This window comes from Falco peregrinus, chromosome 16, assembly GCF_023634155.1.
Source record: "Falco peregrinus isolate bFalPer1 chromosome 16, bFalPer1.pri, whole genome shotgun sequence".
NCBI lineage: Eukaryota > Metazoa > Chordata > Aves > Falconiformes > Falconidae > Falco > Falco peregrinus.
The window spans coordinates 3,074,785-3,092,543 of NC_073736.1; the positions used below are offsets into that span (position 1 = coordinate 3,074,785).

The 17,759-nt window shown below is 64.3% G+C and overlaps 2 protein-coding genes across 8 annotated transcripts; one reads left to right on the forward strand and one right to left on the reverse strand.

The window, feature by feature from the left end:
* Positions 1-289: 289 nt before the first annotated feature.
* On the reverse strand, positions 290-4,665 carry LHFPL5 (LHFPL tetraspan subfamily member 5). The gene is made up of 5 exons (XM_055819979.1): positions 4,531-4,665; positions 3,649-4,483; positions 1,067-1,303; positions 764-796; positions 290-521 (listed from the first exon to the last, which is right to left on the reverse strand). Exons 1-4 carry the CDS (start codon positions 4,663-4,665, stop codon positions 780-782), a joined length of 1,224 nt encoding a protein of 407 aa, XP_055675954.1. The 3' UTR covers positions 290-521; positions 764-779.
* A 171-nt stretch (positions 4,666-4,836) lies between these two features.
* On the forward strand, positions 4,837-7,883 carry CLPS (colipase). Of its 7 annotated transcripts, XM_055819990.1 has the most exons (6): positions 4,837-4,940; positions 5,054-5,111; positions 6,260-6,449; positions 6,564-6,698; positions 7,286-7,408; positions 7,483-7,883. In XM_055819990.1, the coding sequence occupies exons 1-6, from the start codon at positions 4,883-4,885 to the stop codon at positions 7,618-7,620; spliced, it is 702 nt and encodes a 233-aa protein (XP_055675965.1). In that variant the 5' UTR covers positions 4,837-4,882; the 3' UTR covers positions 7,621-7,883. The 7 variants fall into 7 exon arrangements, with proteins under 7 accessions (XP_055675965.1, XP_055675962.1, XP_055675964.1 ...); XM_055819987.1 differs by having other exon boundaries at positions 4,901-5,111; positions 6,218-6,406; positions 6,525-6,698; positions 7,483-7,881; XM_055819989.1 differs by having other exon boundaries at positions 4,901-5,111; positions 6,260-6,406; positions 6,525-6,698; positions 7,483-7,881.
* Positions 7,884-17,759: the final 9,876 nt, after the last annotated feature.

A 17,759-nucleotide genomic window follows, 5' to 3' on the forward strand; every position in this document is an offset into this window, starting at 1 on the left:
CTGGCCCCATCTGCTGCAGTCTGCGGGTGCCGGTACAGGGCTGCTGTGGCCCTGCTTCTGTTCCTCCCCCTGAAAAATGCCCTTTTTCCAAGGTTGTGTTTGGTTATTGTTGCCCGGAGTGGAAAGCTGAGTCATGGCTTTGCTGGGAATTGGCTGTGTCACAGTGTCTTAAAGGACAAGGGCAGTCAGGGATGTGGCAGAGGACGTCCCCTGCCCCAAGGAGACTAGCACAAAATCCAAAACACTTAACGCTTTTTTTTTTTTTTTTTATTCAGAAGTAATTTCCTTGAAAGAAGATGTACAAACCCAAGAAGCAGTAAATCGCTATCCCTCCCCTTCCCCTCCCCCCAAAAAAATCCTGTGTCCACTTTGGGCTATTTCTATCCAATAAACTCAGTGCGAGCTGACGGTGGCCCCTTTGGTGAACAGTTGTAGAAAATCCACAGAAGTTGGTAAGTGTAAAGTTCCTGGAAAAGTCACTTTAAAGTGAAGGGCTGATGGAGGAAGAGCGCTCAGTGACCCTGGGAACAGAAAGAATAGGTCAGATGTTACCAAATAGAGTGTGACTTCCAATTTTAAGCTTTTTTTTTTTTTTTGGTCACTTGGCAAGGATTTGTTTTTCTATTTTCTGGAGGCTAAGTGAAGTATTTCCCCTTTAATCACAAAAAAAAAGGGGGGGACTATAGCACCAAAATTTATAGTCAGTCCTTCAGTAATTAAAATCTAACGTGTGCTGGGAAGAATCACCATGGGCATCACTTACGTGGTGATCAGCTCTGTCAGTCCTCACCCTCTTCTGTAAAACAAAAAGATAATTGCAGTGTTAATAGCGTATGGTGGAAAACTGAGGATGCAGGTGTGTTTTCTAGGTTTATTTTCAAAAAGGGGTAAAAAAATAAATAAATTAAAAACAGGATGGGGAGAAAGCCCCAGGTGTGTGAGATGCAGCCCGGCTCAGTTTGGCATCCGTGGCCAACGCCAGCTCTGGAGGAAGCCACCGTCTTCCCAAATAACACGAATCCGTTGCCGGGTCGAGAGGCCCTGCAGCAGCCCTAGGTGCTTTTACCTGTATTTTCCACTTTAAAATCAGATGGGAGGAGGTTGTCCTGCCGGTTCCCCAACACGAAGGCCAGGAAGGAGAGGATGAGGGCGTCGAGGATGCCGATGATGCAGAGGATGTATGCCCAGCGCACAGTGCAGGCGCCCAGCGTGTACTTGTCCGTCTTGTCCCCGCACATGCGTTTCACCTCGCTCGAGTCCCAGCCGTCGGGGTAGATCAGGCAGCCGATCATCAGCCCAGTAGCTGCGGGGAGAGGGAGATGTTACAGCGGCTGCGAGCTACCGAGCCCGGCTGGCGTGCGGAGATGGGGAGCGGAGGAGCACAGCCACACCGTGCTGCAAAGGGATAAACCACCACGGGCCGGCTAACCAGGCTTGGAGCAGCCCTGTGGTTGCCCATCACGCGTGGGCTCAGCTCCGCTCCCATGGCGGAGCAGGATGCGGCACGCTGCCTGCCCACCGGCTCAGGGCAAGGCTCCCAGTCAAGGACATGCTGCGGCAGCATCTCCATCCTTGCGTTGCCCAGGCAACCTCTCTCCTGCCTCCGCATCCCGGGCCACGTGGCTCCAAAGAAATATTTTCTCCAAGCAAAACCCGAATGGGTGCAGCCTGCGCGAGGTGGAGACCCTCACCGGCACCCCGCGCGTAGCTGGATTTCGGCGCGTGGTAGAGCTGCCATCGGCCGCAGCTTTGCCAACAGATTTTTCTGCTTGTTCAGCTGTGGTGGTTCCAGCCCAGCCGGCAGCCACCAGCTCCTCCCGCAGTATTCCAGCCCCGGCACACGCAGCCAGGTCCCCGGCACAGCGCCTGTGCGGCTTTGCTGCGGGAGCTGCACCAGGCTCAGCACCAGCTGCCCAAGGGCTGAAGCTGCCAAGCAGCTCCCGTCCCAAAATCTCCAAAGTGCTTTTCCTTCCACACACACCCAGAGAAACCGCTGCGTTTGCTGGATGAGAAGAATGACGGGGCTGGGGAGGGAGAAGAGCCCAGCTCATCCACGAGGCTTTGGGATGTGACTCACGGAGGCTCTTCGCATCCTCCGCTGTTACGGGAGTCACTGGTCCTTCACGTGTTCTCGTGCGGGTGTGAAGCCCTGAAACACCCCCGTGGTGGGAGCCCTGGACAAGCACACGCATGTCCCTGCCCATCTTGGACGTCGCAGCCTCCTGCAGCAGCAGCAAGATGCTCCCTGCCTTTTCTCCATCTCTGGGTGCTCGGTCGACCAGAAAACACTCTGGGGCAGCTGCCTTGTGCTTTGTCCATGTTTTTTTCCCCTTGGCTTGGGGACGGGAGAGCAGCAAGGCCAGCGGGCAGCCTCCTACGTCTGCAGGGAGCATTTCTCTTCGTTGAGGAGCAGCTGGTTTCTCCTGTATTTAATTACTCTTCGCTGTAGCTAAGGGAGAGGAGGGGCGCACAGAAATGGGGGAAGCCGGGAAGGAATCACTTCTCCCGTGAAAACACACCCTGGTGCAAAGGCCAGAAGATGGATCCTCTCGTCGCCTGCCCCCTCTGTACAATAACTCCCAGAAATGCAGCAGCACCTGCCCAGTGGCAGCTCAAAAGCTCCCGAGAGCCCGTTTGAGGTGGAGAAAGTGGGCTGCTGGGGATGGGTCAGGCTCATCCGTGGGGCTGGAGCTGCCGGCGCTGGGTTTCTCTCCCCCATCCAGCACAAAATCGTACGTACAAGCCCCAGATACGACAGCAAAGCCTTTCCCTGCTCTGCTCCCCAGGGAGGCTGAGCTGCCCCAAGCCTCTTATCTAAATCTTTGCTTGAGCCCCGCTGCTTTAGCTGGGAACTGGAGCAACCCCGATGCCATAGCTGTCCTCCCGGGGGGTGTCAGCCGGGGGGTCCCTGCCGGGGGGGCACCCAGGGGCTGCAGCTGGTGCCAGCATGAATGATTCAGGAGCAGCAAAGGGCTGGGTTGGGTTTCAGCTGAGGCTTCGACTGCAGGAGCTGGGTTACCGGGTATCTCGGGTGTCTCGCAGTGTTGGGGGAGGGATGGGGAAGGCTGGAGGTGTGCAGGGATGAGCAGAGAAACGGGAGAATGTGGGTGATGGTACCAAGTGCTACGGTCAGTCCCGTCCTCCTGTTCTACCTCCCCAGTACATCATCCGCTGGGCTCAGGGAGTTACCAAAATCACCCAGCAATTGTAATCACTGTCTCCCTGCCTCATTCCCACAGGATCCCGAACGCGGCAGGGAGCCCCGTGCCCCGGCCCTGCGGCATGCGGTGCTCTTGGACCGATGCTCTGAAGCTGCACCGTGGGGCTGAGCCGGAGCGATGGCCAGAGGAAACCTCCCCCAGGTAAGCGGGGACGGGCCGTGGCTGGGCTGTTGGTGCCGCATGGTGCAGCAGCAGTAGCAGCAGCAGCAGCAGTGCACGGGGGAGAGCGTCGCCAACGTGCAGCGAGTCCGCTGGGTCTCAGCTGCTCCAACAAGGCTTTGCTTACTGCCAGCTCCCCACTGGTAACCAGTAAGGGGGAGCAAATGGGACACAGAGGTTATGCTGGTGCCCCTCGCCTGGCCAGCCCCCGCATGGTGGAGTCAACAGGGGGGCAGAGAGGGGGAAGCAGCCCCTGGGCCCCGCTCACCTGCTGCCAGCTGCATCCAGGCACAGACTTTATAGACGGTGGCTGCGTTGCAGAAGAAGAAGAGGCTGAAGCAGAGGATGGTGCCGATGATGAGGAAGGTGGAGACGCCTACGAAGAACATGGCAGTTTTGAAGGCGCTGGAGGGGATGGTGCCGAAGTCGAGGGGGCTGCCCTTGCAGATGAGCTCGCCGGTGAGCGCGTTGCCGATGCAGTAGGAGAAGAGGCCGAAGTAGCCGGCCTGCGGCGTGTCGATGCTGTCGCCGATCCAGTAGGGCTGGATGAAGGTCACCACCATCAGGATGGAGAAGCAGAGGGTGAAGAGGGCCCAGAGCACCCCCATGGCCCGCGCGTTCCGCACGTAGTTGGTGTGGTAGATCCGCGCTGCCTCCTGCGCCGGCAGCAGCTTGGGCATGGCGGGGGCACCGGCCCGGGACCCCCGGACCCCCGACCCCCGGTACCGGCCCCGCGCCTCGCCCCGCCCCGCCCCGCCCCGGAGCGGCGGCCTCGCCCGCCCCGGTAACGAAGGAGCCGGGGAGGGACCCGGGAGGAGCCGGCGCGACCCCCCCGCCGCTGGGGTGGGAGCGGGAGGAGCCGGGCGGAGCGGCTCGGGGTGGGACCTGGAATCCCGGGATGTGCCCCCGGGATGGGACCTGCCCGCCTCGGGATGGGACCCCGAGACGTACCTCCGGGGTGGGACCTGTGTCCTCGGGATGGGACCCCGGGATGTGCCGCCGGGGTGGGACCTGTGTCCTCGGGATGGGACCCCGAGACGTACCTCCGGGGTGGGACCTGTGTCCTCGGGATGGGACCCCGGGATGTGCCGCCGGGGTGGGACCTGTGTCCTCGGGATGGGACCCCGGGATGTGCCGCCGGGGGTGGCACCTGTGTCCTCGGGATGGGACCCCGGGACGGGACCTGCGCCCGCGGGATGGGATCCCGGGATGTGCCGCCAGGATGGGACCTGCCCGCCCCGGGATGAGACCTGTATCCTCGGGATGGGGTCCCGGGATGGGACATGGGCCCCCGGGATGTGCCCCCGGGATGGGACCTGCCCGCCTCGGGATGGGACCCCGAGATGTACCCCCAGGGTGGGACCTGTGTCCTCGGGATGGGACCCCGGGATGGGACCTGCGCCCCCGGTATGTGCCTCTGAGTTGTGCCGCCAGGATGGGACCTGCCCGCCCCGGGATGGGACCTGTGTCCTCGGGATGGGACCCCGGGATGTGCCGCTGGGATGGGACTTGCCCCCCTGGAATGGGACCTGTATCCTCGGGATGGGACCTGCACCCCCGGTATGTGCCTCTGAGTTGTGCCTCCAGGATGGGACCTATGCTCCCGGGATGTGCCTCTGGGATGGGACCTGTACCCCCGGGACACACCCCTGGGGTGCACCCTGTGTCCCCAGGATGCACCTCTGGGATGGACCCTCTGTCTCCGGAATGTGCCCCAGGGATGCACCCCTGGTATGTGTCCCAAGGGTATGCCCTCTATCCCGGGGATGCTCCCTGGGGATGCACCCTGTGTCCCCACCGCGAGCCCTAGGACGCACCCTGGGGCGTGCCCAGTGCCTGTGGGATGAGGCCCGTGTGGGATCTGCCCTGGGATGTGCCCTGTGCCCCTGAGCTGTGCTCCGGGATGCACCCTGTGCCCTCTGGGCATCGCTGTGTGCCCCGGGATGTGCCGTGCACCCCCAGGACATGTGTCAGGATGTGCCTGCGCTGCACCGTGCACTGGATGTGTCCCAGGATGTCCCCAGGGTGCACCTTGGGATGCTCCCCAGGATGTCATGTGCCTCAGGATGTGTCCCAGATGCTGTGCCACCTCAGCTGTGCCCCTCCGCGCTCCCAGCTGGTATCACCAGGGTCTTCCCCCCCTGGAGTAGGGTGCATGGGGTACAGCATCGTTGGCGTGGGGGGCTGCGTGCCCCTGGACCCCCCTGTCAGCTCTAGGGCTGGCTGGGGCTGCAGGCAGGGAGGGGACTGTCCCCACAGCCCTGCTGCAGAAAGGGACGTGGCTCATCCTGCTGCCAGCGGAGCCTGGGCGGCCCCAGAGGGACCCAACGTGCTGTGGGCGCTCACAGCCACCTCGGGGCTGTTCTCCAGGAGCCACATCTGCCCCACATCCCGGGGGACCGCAGCGGCTCCGCTCCCGCCGACGGGCCTGGGCGCCATGTGCCAGCATGACGGTCACCCCGCAGCCAGCGCCAGCCTCAGCGTCACCCCCGCGGGCGCCGAAGGCCAGGGCTGCCAGGGCGTTAATCATTGCCAAGGGCAGCCGGGCCGCCGCGGGTGCGAGAAGCCAGGCCGTTCCCAGGGCTGCTCTCCTTTCATCCCCCGCATCCCCCGAGCACCGAGACACAGAGGGAATAGGTGGCAGGGCAGGGTGAGGTGGTGGCCCATGGGCTGGGGACATCAGCAGGCTCCGGAGTGCCGAGCGAGGCTGGCGGGATGCTGGCAGGGGGGTGGGCTTGCTCCTGCCACACTTCGGGCTTTCTCAAGTGGGTTTCTTGGTGTCTGTGGTCATGAGGTTGGAGCGATGGAGGATTGTGGGGGTGGGCGCTTTCCCGCAGAGCACAGCTCCCGTGCCACCGGCTCTTGCTTTGCCCGTGAAGCTGTCAGCAATGCCCAGCAAGGAGGGTGTCTCGGGGACCCCCAGCTCCATGGCTGCCCACAGCCAGGGTGAAGGAGAGGAGGGAGGAGGGAAAAGCACAGGAGCACCATCGCTTTGTGTTCGCTTCAGCCGAAGGAGCCGCCAAAGGGCAGGTTGACATCGCTGGCGCGGGGCGGACGGGGCCTGGCAGGGTGGGCATTGCTGTTTCCCTGCCCCACGCGGGGCGTCGAGGCGCTGCCCCAGTGCCACGGGTTGGGCTGTGATAGGAGCAGCCACATCAGCTGATGGAGACACCTGCTATAAAGCACCCGCCGGCCCGTGGCCGAGACACGAGCGAGCCCACCGTGGCCATGGCGCTGCCCCCCCGCCTGCTCCTGGCCCTGCTGCTGCTGGCCCCGGCTCTGCCCGCGCCCCACAAGCGGGGGCTCATCTTCAACTTGGTAAGGGGGACGCTCGCCCCGTCTTTGCCACAGCCGGGGGATGCCCCAAGTGGTGCGATGGGGGGTGCAGCGCATCGGGGGGTTGCAGGGGTCTGCGGCAGCAGCTCCGTGGGGCAGCCCCAAGGGGGTGCAAAATTTACGGGGGCTGCAGAAACGGAGGCAGGCGGGGATGGTGTGCTGGGTTTTCTGGGGCTGAGGGGTCTCGGAGCCAGGGAGAGCAGCTGCGTAAAGGCATGGAAAAGCCTGGAAGTGGGATGAGACTGAAGGGCTCAGCTGCCTGTGCCAGCCAGGACCCTCTCCCTGGGGGGGTCGCAGGGAATGGGGCAGGGGGGATGCTATCCCTGCGGTGTCTCAGCCCTATTCCCATGAGCCCAGCAGAAAACAGCGCTTCGGCGGGCGGTATTTTGGGCCAAACCGAGGAAACGCTGCAGGGTGGGAGGCTCAAGCGTGCCCGCAGCGGTACTAAGCCCCAGCCGAAAGGCACAGCTGGTGCCCCACACCCACCCAAGCCCCCCGGGCCCAGGGCTGGGTGGGGGGAGGGTAAGGGGGGATGGAGAGGGACCGCTGACACCCACCTCGTGGCGCAGGACACCGGGGAGCTGTGCTTGCAGAGCGCCCAGTGCAAGAGCGGCTGCTGCCACCGGACCGGTGGCCTGAGCCTGGCCCGATGCGCACCGAAGGCGGCCGAGTTCCAGGAGTGCTCCCCGAAGGTACGTGCTCCCCTACTCCTGGGGGGGTCCGGGGGCACGTCCCCCATGCTGCACCCTGCCTTGGTTCCCCACAGAGCCTCTATGGCGTCTACTACAAGTGTCCCTGCGAGAGCGGCTTGACCTGCGACACCGATAGGACCATCGTGGGTTCCATCACCAACAGTGACTTCGGCACCTGCAAGGACCCCCGGGCCTTCTACCAGCTGTGGTGAAGAGACCCCCCCCGGGTGCCCCCCCCTGCTGCTCCTGCCTCCCTGCCTTTCCCCCTCCCCAGGGATGCCTGGACTGCCTGCACTGCCCTGGATGCAGGAAGGTCAAGTAAAGAGCATCTGCCGAGCCGCAAGCCGGCCTTTTCACTCGATGCATCATCCCTCCGTGCCAGGATGGGGCAGCAGGGCCAGAAGGTCCCAGAAAAAGCTGCAGGGACGCGATGGCTTTACCTATATGTGTGTGTGCGTCATATGCAATTGTACAGTAAGCTGGGCCAGGCCAGCAGCCAGCCACGGGGGGAGCTCTGTGTGTGGGGAGTGGTAGCAAAGGGGGTGCAGGGGAGGGGAAGATGCAGCAGCCCCAGAATCTGAGGGAGGGGAGGGAATCGCAGGGGCCCCTTATGTGGCACCTCCACCAGCATCCCCTAGAGCAGCTTCTCCAGCTGTGCGAGGCGGGAGCTTTGGGATTTGGGATGGACCTGGGGCGAGGGGATGCTGGGAGCCCCCAGCAAGGGGGCAAATCCCCTTAACCCTGCCCCTAGGCTGCGGGGGGTGGGGGGTGATGCCCAGCTTGGAGCCAGGGTTTTGGGCATGGGGAGGGGGTGCAGCCATGCTGCGGGGGGGGTGAGGAAGAGGAGGCAGCCGCCTGGCAGAGCTGGGGGGGCAGCAGGAGCCAAGTGGGTCGCTGGAGGGGGGATTCTATGTGTTCCTATCCCTGGGGGTAGGACGAGCACCAGGAACCCACAGTGCTGCTCCCCACCACCCCAAGCACCCCACGGTACCTCTGCACTGGGGGGGGGGCCGTGAGGGGGCCATGGGGGGCCAGAGGCCATACCTGGCTGCTGAGGATGCCCTGCAGGAAATTTTCTTTCCTGGACAAGGGTGACCAGCAGCTTGAGGACCTGTACCTGCAGAAACACCGGGGACATGGCTAGGAGGGTGGCACAGCCGGGGGGGTCCCCATCGAGGGGGTGACACGGGGGGCAGTGTGGGGACAGAGCACCCCTGCAAGCTGGGCTTGGCAGAGCTGCAAGAGGGGGAAACGCTGACTTGGATTTTAATTTTAGATTTGTGGTGGGTGGCGAAGCCTTGAGGATCTTGGTCTCCTTGGGGTGGTCCTGGCAGGAGGCCACCAGGTCCATGTCCCCATGGCTGCAGGATGAGGCCTGGGTGAAGGAGGAGATGGGGATGGGGACAGGGACAGCAGCCCCTCTGCTGCAGCAGACAGGACCCCCCAGGCAGAGGGGGAGGGCACGGGGCAAGGGACACAGGGCAGGGGACACGGGGTCTCAACCTGGCCTCACTGTCTGCACGGCATCCTCAGCCCCACACGCCAGTGGGGAGCACCCTGGAGAGTCTGGCATCACCCAGGTCGTATACTGGGGATACTGGGAGCCCTGCCTGCCCAGGGCCAGCCCCACCCAGGGCTTTGTGTCCTTGGCGTGGGCAGGATGCGGCCGAGGCCCTGGCTCCAGCTGTGCCAGCACCAGCAGAGGGCAGGCATGCCGTGCCCGCAGCCTGGGACCCCCCCAGCCCTGGGGACCCCCAGCCTCGCAGGGACCCCCCAACCTCAGGGGCAGCTCAGCCTTGGGGGGGGGAGGTGTGTGTGTGAAATGCACTTTGCCCCTCAGCCCTGACACCCCTTGAGCCCTGCTTTGGGGGTCACCCCCTCACCGGAGGAGGGGGATATGGGGGGGGGGGGTGGCAGTGTGGCCCAACTGTTGGTGTATACGATGGGCATTTTGGGGCGTCCCCATTTTTAGGGTGTCCTTATGTTGGTAGGAGGAGGATGGGAGCACTGGAGGGTGGGATGGAGGTGGCTGTGCTGGGGAGGGGGGGGGCACACATGAATGCCCCCCCCCCATCTCAGCCCTATATTTACTGGTGAAGCGGCAGCTTTATTTTGGCAGCTCTGGGCTGGTAAATATTGGCTTAAACCGAAAACCAGACGCCTGACTCACGGCGCCTTAACAAACACAGGAAGGGGCCCCCGGCGTGTGTGGGGTGCTGCCAGCCCCGGGGACGGGGCCCCTACCCCAGGGGGGGCCACCCTGAGCTGGGAGGGGGCCTGTGCGCAGAGCATCCTTGTGCCGGCAGATTTTGATGCAGTGAGGACCCCCTGGGGCGGGGGCCGGGGGGGGTGGGTGGCACACACAGGGATGCACCCCCCTCGCTGGGGACATTACTTCACCCTGGGCAATGGAGAGGTGCAAGGATTGGGGTGCCCCTTGCACCGCCCCCCCCCGTTTTCCTCCAGGTCCCCCCCGCCTTGGTTAAAAAGCAATGAGGACTATGAGGCTGAAGGGGCATTGCGGGGGGGGGCACCCCAAGCGTGCCCCCCCCCCCCAGTCTCACCCCATCCCCAGGGTTGCACCCCACTTGGCACGGCAGCAGTGTAACCCCATCCCTGGCTGCTGGGGTGACCCTGGTGTCCCCCTCTGCGCCCTGTTTGGAGCTGGGGGGGGACACAAGGGGTATGCCCCCCCCCGGGAGACCTTGCCTTGCTCTGGGGAGTAGAGGGGGTGCAAGCACTGGGGTGCCCCTTCCTCCCCCCAGCTTCGCACACAGCCCCCCCTCACTTAGAAAGCAACAACGAGGAGTACGAAGCTGGGGGGGGGGGGAGGCGCTCCAGCCCCCCCCCAGTCTCACCCCATCACCAGGCTCGCACCCCACTTTGCACCCCCCTCCCCACCTGCTCACCCACCGGGTGCCCCCAGCGTGTCCCCCCGTACCCCGGGGTGGGGGGGGCAGATGGTTTTCCCCCCCCCCCCCCCCCCGCCGGGGCTGTTTTTGCCAGGAGGGTACAGGATGTTCTCGAACAGCCGCGCTCCCTCTCCCCAGCCCCCCCCTCCCCCCCCCCCGCTCCCCCCCCTTTCCGCCAGCCCTCGGCCTTCACCTCTTCTCCTCCGCGCTGCTTTAACCCTTTTTTCTGCCAAACGCCGCCTGTTCCGCTCATTAATTAATTTCCAATTTCACCAAAGATGCGGTGATGCTCCAGCGCCCATCCCGGGGAGCCCCCGCACCCCCAACTCACCACGCTCCCCTCTGGACCATCACAAGCTGGGGCTGCAGGGGGGGTCTCCAGTGGGGTGCCCCCCAGTGCAGACACCCCCTCCCACAGCAAAGACACCCAGACACCCCCCCAGCACCCTGCCAAAACCCCCAAGGTGATGGGGGTCCCAGGGAGGGGAGGGGGGGGGGTCTCCTGCAGCCTTCGCCCTGTGGGCAGGGGGGTCCGCCAGCCCAGGGGGTGCAAATATTTTGGGGTGGGGGGGATAAGCTGCCCTGGCCCCACAGAGGGGGGCAGACACACGCAGCTTGGGGTAGCGATTTTGAGGGGCAGACCCCAGATACAGCCTGACACACCCCCCCCCCCCAGTCTGCTGCAGGCTAGTGTCATGCAGAGGCCTGATCCTGCAGTGGGGTTGGGGGGGTCCTGTGGGGTTTGGGTTGGAGGGTGCTGGGGGGGCCTGTGCTTGGTGCTGTGGCAATGAACCCGAGGGGCTGCCTGGAGGTGTCTGGGGGCACCCAGAGGTATTTGGGGGTGCCCAGAGGCATGGGGGGGGGGGCTGCCCGCTTGGTTTTGGGGCAGTGTTTTTATTTTTCTCCCTCCGGATAACTTTGCCCCCCCCCCAGGTGTCGGGGTATGGCAGGGGTGGGAGCAGCAGGGATGAGGCACGGGGTGACACCCCAGCCAGCACCGGGGGGCTTGGGGACCCCAAAATCCCCAGGGAGACACCCCAGTCCGCTCCCAGCATCCCAGCCTGGCGTGGGGATGCGCAGCCTGTGCCTGCAGCAGCGACCCCCCCCCCCCCCGGCAGGTCCAAGTTGGGGGCACAACAGGGTGCAGACCCCCCCCTCACCCCCCAGGGATGCGGGGGCCTGATCCTGTGACTCCCCTGTGGGTTTCCCTACTTCTGGGCCAGGTCTGCCCCATCCTGGGGAGCTGATTTCGGGATGGGGCTGGCCAGAAGCCGTTCTCCAAGCTCTCGCTGGAGGAAAAGCAACCTTTCTAGCAACAACAACAAAAAAAAAAAAAAAAAAAAAAAAAATTCATGAAAAGCTCTGGTTTGCCTCTTCTTGCCAAAAACCAATTGTTGAAGATTTTTCCCGGCCTCGCTGGCTTTGCCGGGGGGGAACGATGTCAGACGCTCCTGTTTTTCCGCTCTGATGTTTTTCCCAGGGTTGGAAGCTGGGAAGGACCCGGCGGCAAAGCAAAACCTGGGGGGAGGGTTGTCCCCATCCCGGGGGGGGTGTCCCCATCCTTAGGGGGTGTCCCCATCCCTCCTCCATCCTCGGGGCTGGCTTTGCGCTGAAAGCATGGCCGGGGGGGGGGGGTCCCTCGAGGATGCTCCCCCCCCCCCCCCCCCAGCGCTGAGGACTGGCCCAGCTCAGGGCAGTAGTGGAGGTTGCAAGGGGGACATGGGGACACAGAGGTGACCCGGGGGGGGCGGGGGGGGGGCGGCACATCCAGACACCCCAGGCTTCTCATGACCCTCTCCTGGTGCTTTCCAGTACGGCACAAGTGGAAAAATCCTCGGGATGAATTATTTGCGCTGGTGGAGGAATTAATTAGCCCAAGGCGGGAGATGGGGGGGGGCTGGGGGGGGCTGGGGGTGGTGTCAGCCCAGGGACAGCTCGGGGCGGGGGTGCTTGGGGATGGTGCGGTTTGCGGGGGGGGGGGGGCTCGCCCCGGCTGAGTATTTTTAGTATTAATTTCCCCCGAAATGGTGGTGAGCTGGGCTGGGGGAGTGGGGCCAGCCCCGGGGGGGGGGGGATGCTGGGAGGGGGTTGCTGGAGTGGTGCTGGGGGGTACGGTATGGGGATGCTGGAAGGGGTGTTGGGGGGATGCTGGGGGGGTGTGATGGGGGGATGCCAGGGTGGTACTGGGGGGGATGCCAGGGGGTGGTACTAGGGGGATGCTGGGGGGGATGCCAGGGGTGGTACTGGGGGGTGCTGGGGGGATGCTGGGGGGGATGCCAGGGGTGGTTACTTGGGGGGTGCTGGGGGGATGCTGGGGGGATGCCAGGGGTGGTACTGGGTGGTGCTGGGGGATGATGGTGGGGATGCTGGGGGGGATGCCAGGGGTGGTACTGGGGGTGCTGGGGGGATGCTGGGGGGGGATGCCAGGGGTGGTACTGGGGGGTGCTGGGGGGGATGATGGGGGGGATGCTGGGGGGGATGCCAGGGGTGGTACTGGGGGGTGCTGGGGGGCAATGATGCCGGTGGCCACACTGTTCTGCCCCAGCCAGTGGGGACTGAGCAGGGGGCACCCCATTCTGCGGGTCTTGCCAGCAGCGGGGGAGGGGGTTTCCTGCCTTCATGCCCGGAGGCAGCGGGCAGCCCCCCACCTCCCCAAACAGCCCCTCGCCAGCAGCTCCCCCAAGCAGCCCCCCGGAACAGTCCAGTCCCCCCCAGGCACCCCTCTGGCAGCCCCCCCGGCAGCTCCCCCTCAGGCAGCCCCCCCAGACACCCTCTAGTCCCCCTCCTCAGGCAGCCCCCACCCACCCCATCCCCCCAAGGAAGCCCCTCCCCAGATGACCCCCCAGGCAGCCCCCCCCAACCACTGTCCCCTTAGCACAGACACCCCCTAGCCCCCTCCCAGGCAACCCCCTCCCAGGCAGTCCTCCCAGCCCCCCCCCCAAGCTGTGTCCCCCCGGCAACGCCTCCCCCCAGACACCCCCCTAGTCCACCCCCCAAGGCAGCCCCCCCCCAGACACCCCGTAGTCGTCCTTCCCAGTGTCCCCCCAAGCAGTGTCCCCCCCGCAGCCCCCCGAGGCAGTCCCCCCCAGCGCCCCCCGACAGCCCCCCGAGGCAGCCCCCCCCGCCCCCCCCCAAGGCAGTCCCCCCAGACACCCCCCAGGTCCCCCCATCAAGGCGATCCCCCCAGCCCCCCCCCCGCGGCCCCCCCGCAGCCTCCCGCGGCAGCTCCCCCCGCCCCCCTCAAGGCATTCCCCCCAGACACCTCCGGCAGCCCCCCGAGGGCAGCCCCCCCGGCCCCCCGCAGCCCCCCGAGACAGTCCCCCAGCCCCCCCCCGCAGCCCCCCGAGGCATTCCCCCCAGACACCCTCCCAGTCCCCCCCCTGCCGGGGCATCCCCCCCCCGCCCCCCCCGCAGCCCCCGAGGCAGTGCCCCCAGCCCCCTCCCAAGACACCCCGCCCTGCCAGCCCCGGCCCCGCGCCCCCAGCCCCCCCAGGCAGCTCCCCCCCCCGCCCGGCCGCGCTGTCCCGGCCCCCCCGCCCCGGTGCTGAGTCAGGCTGTTCCCTGCGCTGCGGCGGCCGGGACATCGCGTCCCCACGCCGGGCCCTGGCAACCGCGCCCGCCCGCCGGGTCGGGGCTGCGCCGGGCTGCGGCTCCCTGCCCTGCCGGGGCTCGGCCGGGACCGGGGGGGTGTCCTGGGGACCGGGATTGGGGCGGGGGGGCTGCATCCTTAGCCCTGTCCTCAGCCACGTGTTGCGCGTCTCCCTGCCGGGATCCCCCCCCCGGGGCTCCCCGGGCACCCGCCAAGCATCAGGACACCCTGACAGATGTGGGTCCCCCCCCGGGGGTGCCCCTCCCCCCCGGGGGTCCCCCCCCACCCCAGGGTGTTTTTGGGGTGCAGACCCCTCCCAGCAGAAGCATCCCGATCGCCTGGCACGGCATCCCTGGGGGTTCTGCACCCCTGCACCAAACGCAAGGGTGCCAGCTCGCACCCTGACAGCCCATCGCAGCCGGGTGGGGGGTCCCGGCCGCCCCTTGCCACCCACCCGCCCCGGCGGAGGCTGGTACACTGCGTTACGTCCAGGCCGGAATGTACTTTGTGTTAGAAGTGGCCCCTGGCCAGGACTGCGAAGCCGGACTTTATTTATCCTCCCCACTCCGGCCCCGCTGCATCCTGCCCTCGCTTGTGGGGGGCTGGATTGCTGGCAGGGCTTGGGGGGACCCTCAGCACTGCCCACCCCACCCCCCCCCTCATATTCAGCCAGAGGGGGCAGGGGTTTTCCCCCTTTTTCCCCTGGGAGGGAATAATATGGAAAAATATTTCCACCCTTTCAGCTGGTAAAAGCCATCCCTGGGGTGCGGGGGGGAAGTGGCGTGGGGGGGGGGTGGGGACCCCAGGATGGACCCAGCTGCTCCGGCAGGAGCTTCCCTGCCTGCTTCCAGGAGGATTTTTGTAAAGGGGGCCAGTGTTCGGAGTACAACCCGGAAATTTATGGATTGGAAATGCGTGGGGAAAGGGCCAGCCCCAGGCACGCTGGGGGACGGGCAGGATCAGGCCGGGGATGGAGCTGGGGGGATGCTTTGGCTCCTTGGCTGGGAAAAAATCCTTGCAGGAGCAGTGGATCCCAGCACAGAGCGGGGATCGAAGCCAGAGGAGGGACCACCCTGGGCTGGATCCGGCTGCTTGACAGCCAGCATCCCTCCTGTGGCCTCTCCAGTAGGAAGATTTGGGAGGGGGGAAGATTTCAAAGCCTGCTGGCTGCTTTGCACCCCCTGGATCAACCATCCCCACATCAAGCGGGTGCTCCTGCCCCACAGCCCCCCCGTGTCCCCAGACCACATCCCTGTGTCCCCATGAGGCCACGGTGTCCTCCTGTCCTCCCCGCCTGTTGTGCAACACCCGCTGCACCTCCTGTAACACCCAGCTTCCCACAACCCCCCCGCACCCCTGCACCGGTGACAGACCAGGTCCTGGGAGTGGTGCTGTGCCGAGGGGGGGTCACCCACCACATCTCCCAGCTGCAAAAAGCTGCTTTGCTCCCCAACCCGGGCAGCCGGCAGGGCTCTGGGTACCAGGGGGAAGGATGGATTCCAGCCCCCCCAGGGTGGGAAGCATCCCACTTGGGTCACCTGCCCAGGGCCACGGATTTGCACCCAGTGGCCCAGTGGATTTGTGCCGTGGCACATGGAAGAACCAGGAGAAATCCCATTTCCTCCGAGCTCCAATGCGCTCGAGAGATGCACTGATGTGGCTTTGGGATGGGAAGCCGAGGCGGAGGGACGCCTCTCCTCCCCGCGCTCTCAAGGCAGATTAACGCCGGTTATTTTTAGCAGAAGACAAGGATGAATAAAAAATATCTTCTATTTTATTTTAAATTTTTTTTTTCTCCCAGGAGCTGCAGCTTTCACGTCGCACAAGGTGCTCAGGGGCTGGCATGAGGAAGGGCATTGCAGGCAAATGGGGGGGGCTCTGGCTTTTGCCTCCCCCACTTCTGGGGGGGGGGGGCGAGGCTTTCCCCCAGACCCCCCCACCCTTTCGGAGCCGGGTGACGACCCTGGGGCAGGACATGTGCGGCCAGCTGGATAGTGAGGGGGAACAAGCAGTGCCCCTGGCAGCCACCCCGAAGCCATCCGGGATTATTTATGGAGCAGATTTCCTCCAGGTTGTGTTACAGGGATGGGGGGGGGGGACGGGGGGAAGGGGGGTGGGGGTGGGGGCTGTTTCAGGCATCCCACCACCCAAGAAAGCAGAACAAGCTGTGGGTCGGGCGCTGGTGTCACGGTGATTTGCAAGATGTCTTCTAAAAAAAACAACTCTGGTGCTTTTGCCCCCGTGTATTTTGCTTTTATTTTTCTCGTGCAAACAACAAAAATTCCCATTTTTGTGGTGCAAAGCAAACCAGGCTGGACCCTCCCGACACCCCCCCCCCGCTGCTGCCGTTGATCCAGTAGGATTTTCAGGGCCTGCACGAAATGAAGCTGCAGGGTTTCCTGCTATTTGCAACCTGTAATATTTCTTTGATAAATGGAAATGTAAAAGCTCTCGGAGGCCAGGCAGGAAATGTTTAAAACCAAAATGCAAGATTCAACTGGGTTATTTGAGAGAGGGGAAAAATGAAACGTCATGAAAATATTTCCTTTTTTTTTTTCTAAATTTTTTAATGGAGTTGAATTTTAACTCTGTATTTCAGGGAGTGCCATCCGTGTCTAAATTACAGCTGGGAAAATTGAACCGGGCATCAAAGAGCAGAGCTGCGAGTGAGCATCTGTGGGGTTATTGGATCAACACGTGGGAATTGGGGCGCAGGTTGGGAACTGCGGGCACCAGCTCTGACATAAGCCTTATAAAAATGAACTCTTTATCATTAAAAAGACTGAAATCCCACAATTTCAATGCCCACTGATCACCCCCCCACCCCCCCCAAGCTTTTTTTGCCCCTCTCAGCTCGGGTGCTGCAATTAGCTGAACGTGTGTGAGCAGGAATGGGATGTTTAATTGGAAATTACGTTATTTCTAATCTGGGGTGGATTTGAGGCAGATCTTAACATTCTCTCCTTCATACTGAACAGGAACATTTCTGCATGTCCCAGCAGCTGGTGTGTCCTCCATCCCCTGCCCCTCTCTGTCCCCAGCTGTGGGACACTGTTGTTTGCTTTCTAGGGTGATGCTGCCCTTAGCAAACCCCAGGGGGGTTGCGCGGGGTTCGGGGTACCCATGGGATGTTGCGTGGGGTTGGGGTACCCATGGGGCATTGCAAGGGGTTGGGGTACCTGTGGGGGTGTTGCATGGAACTGGGGGTACTCGTGGGGCATTGAGTGGTGTTAGGGTACCTGTGGGGTGTTGCGTGGGGTTGGGGTACTGTACTGGTGGGGTGTTGCATGGGTTGGGGGGTGCCTGTGGGGTGTTGCATGGGGTTGGAGGTGCCTGTGGGGCATTGTGTGGGGTTGGGGGGTACCTGTGGGGTGTTGCACGGGGGTTGGGGTACCTATGGGGGGATTGTGTGGGGCTGGGGTACCCGTGGGGCGTTGCAGGGGGCTGGCTGGTTCTCTAGGGCTGGGGTGTCCTTGAGAGGGTTGCACAGAGCTGCCCCCCCGCCTCAGCGGCACCGCTCAAGGCTGGGGGAACCTTGGAGCACCGCGCGGGGCCGTGGGTGTCCTTGCAGCACCGCACGGAGCTGTCCCCCCCCCCCCCCGGGGCACCGCACGGGGCCGGGGACCCCCGGGGGTCACCGCACAGGGCCGCCCCCCCGCCCCCGCCCGGCTCTGCCGCCGCTGCCCCCGGCAAGTGCGCGGGGCGGGGCGGTCTGGCCCACCAGGGGCGGGGCGAACGTTCTGATTTGCATATCACGGCCACTCGAGCCAATGAGGAGGCGCAGCGGGCGCCGCGCCGAGACGGGCAGGCGGAGCGGCCAATGGGGGGGCGGGCAGGAAGGCGGGGCGCG

What these genes read in the sequence shown, in the direction of transcription:
- LHFPL5 (XM_055819979.1), bottom strand. Translation starts at nt 4,665, where the DNA reads ATGTCCCATCCCGGGACCCCATCCCGAGGATACAGGTCTCATCCCGGG. An exon ending in GTCCCATCCCGAGGACACAG is followed by an intron (nt 4,484 to 4,530) that starts GTGCCACCCCCG and finishes CCGAGGACACAG; the next exon opens with GTCCCACCCCGGCGGCACAT. An exon ending in CTGGATGCAGCTGGCAGCAG is followed by an intron (nt 1,304 to 3,648) that starts GTGAGCGGGGCC and finishes CTCTCCCCGCAG; the next exon opens with CTACTGGGCTGATGATCGGC.
- CLPS (XM_055819987.1), top strand. Translation starts at nt 4,923, where the DNA reads ATGGGACCTGCACCCCCGGTATGTGCCTCTGAGTTGTGCCTCCAGGAT. An exon ending in GCCGAAGGAGCCGCCAAAGG is followed by an intron (nt 6,407 to 6,524) that starts GCAGGTTGACAT and finishes GGGCTGTGATAG; the next exon opens with GAGCAGCCACATCAGCTGAT. An exon ending in TCCAGGAGTGCTCCCCGAAG is followed by an intron (nt 7,409 to 7,482) that starts GTACGTGCTCCC and finishes GGTTCCCCACAG; the next exon opens with AGCCTCTATGGCGTCTACTA.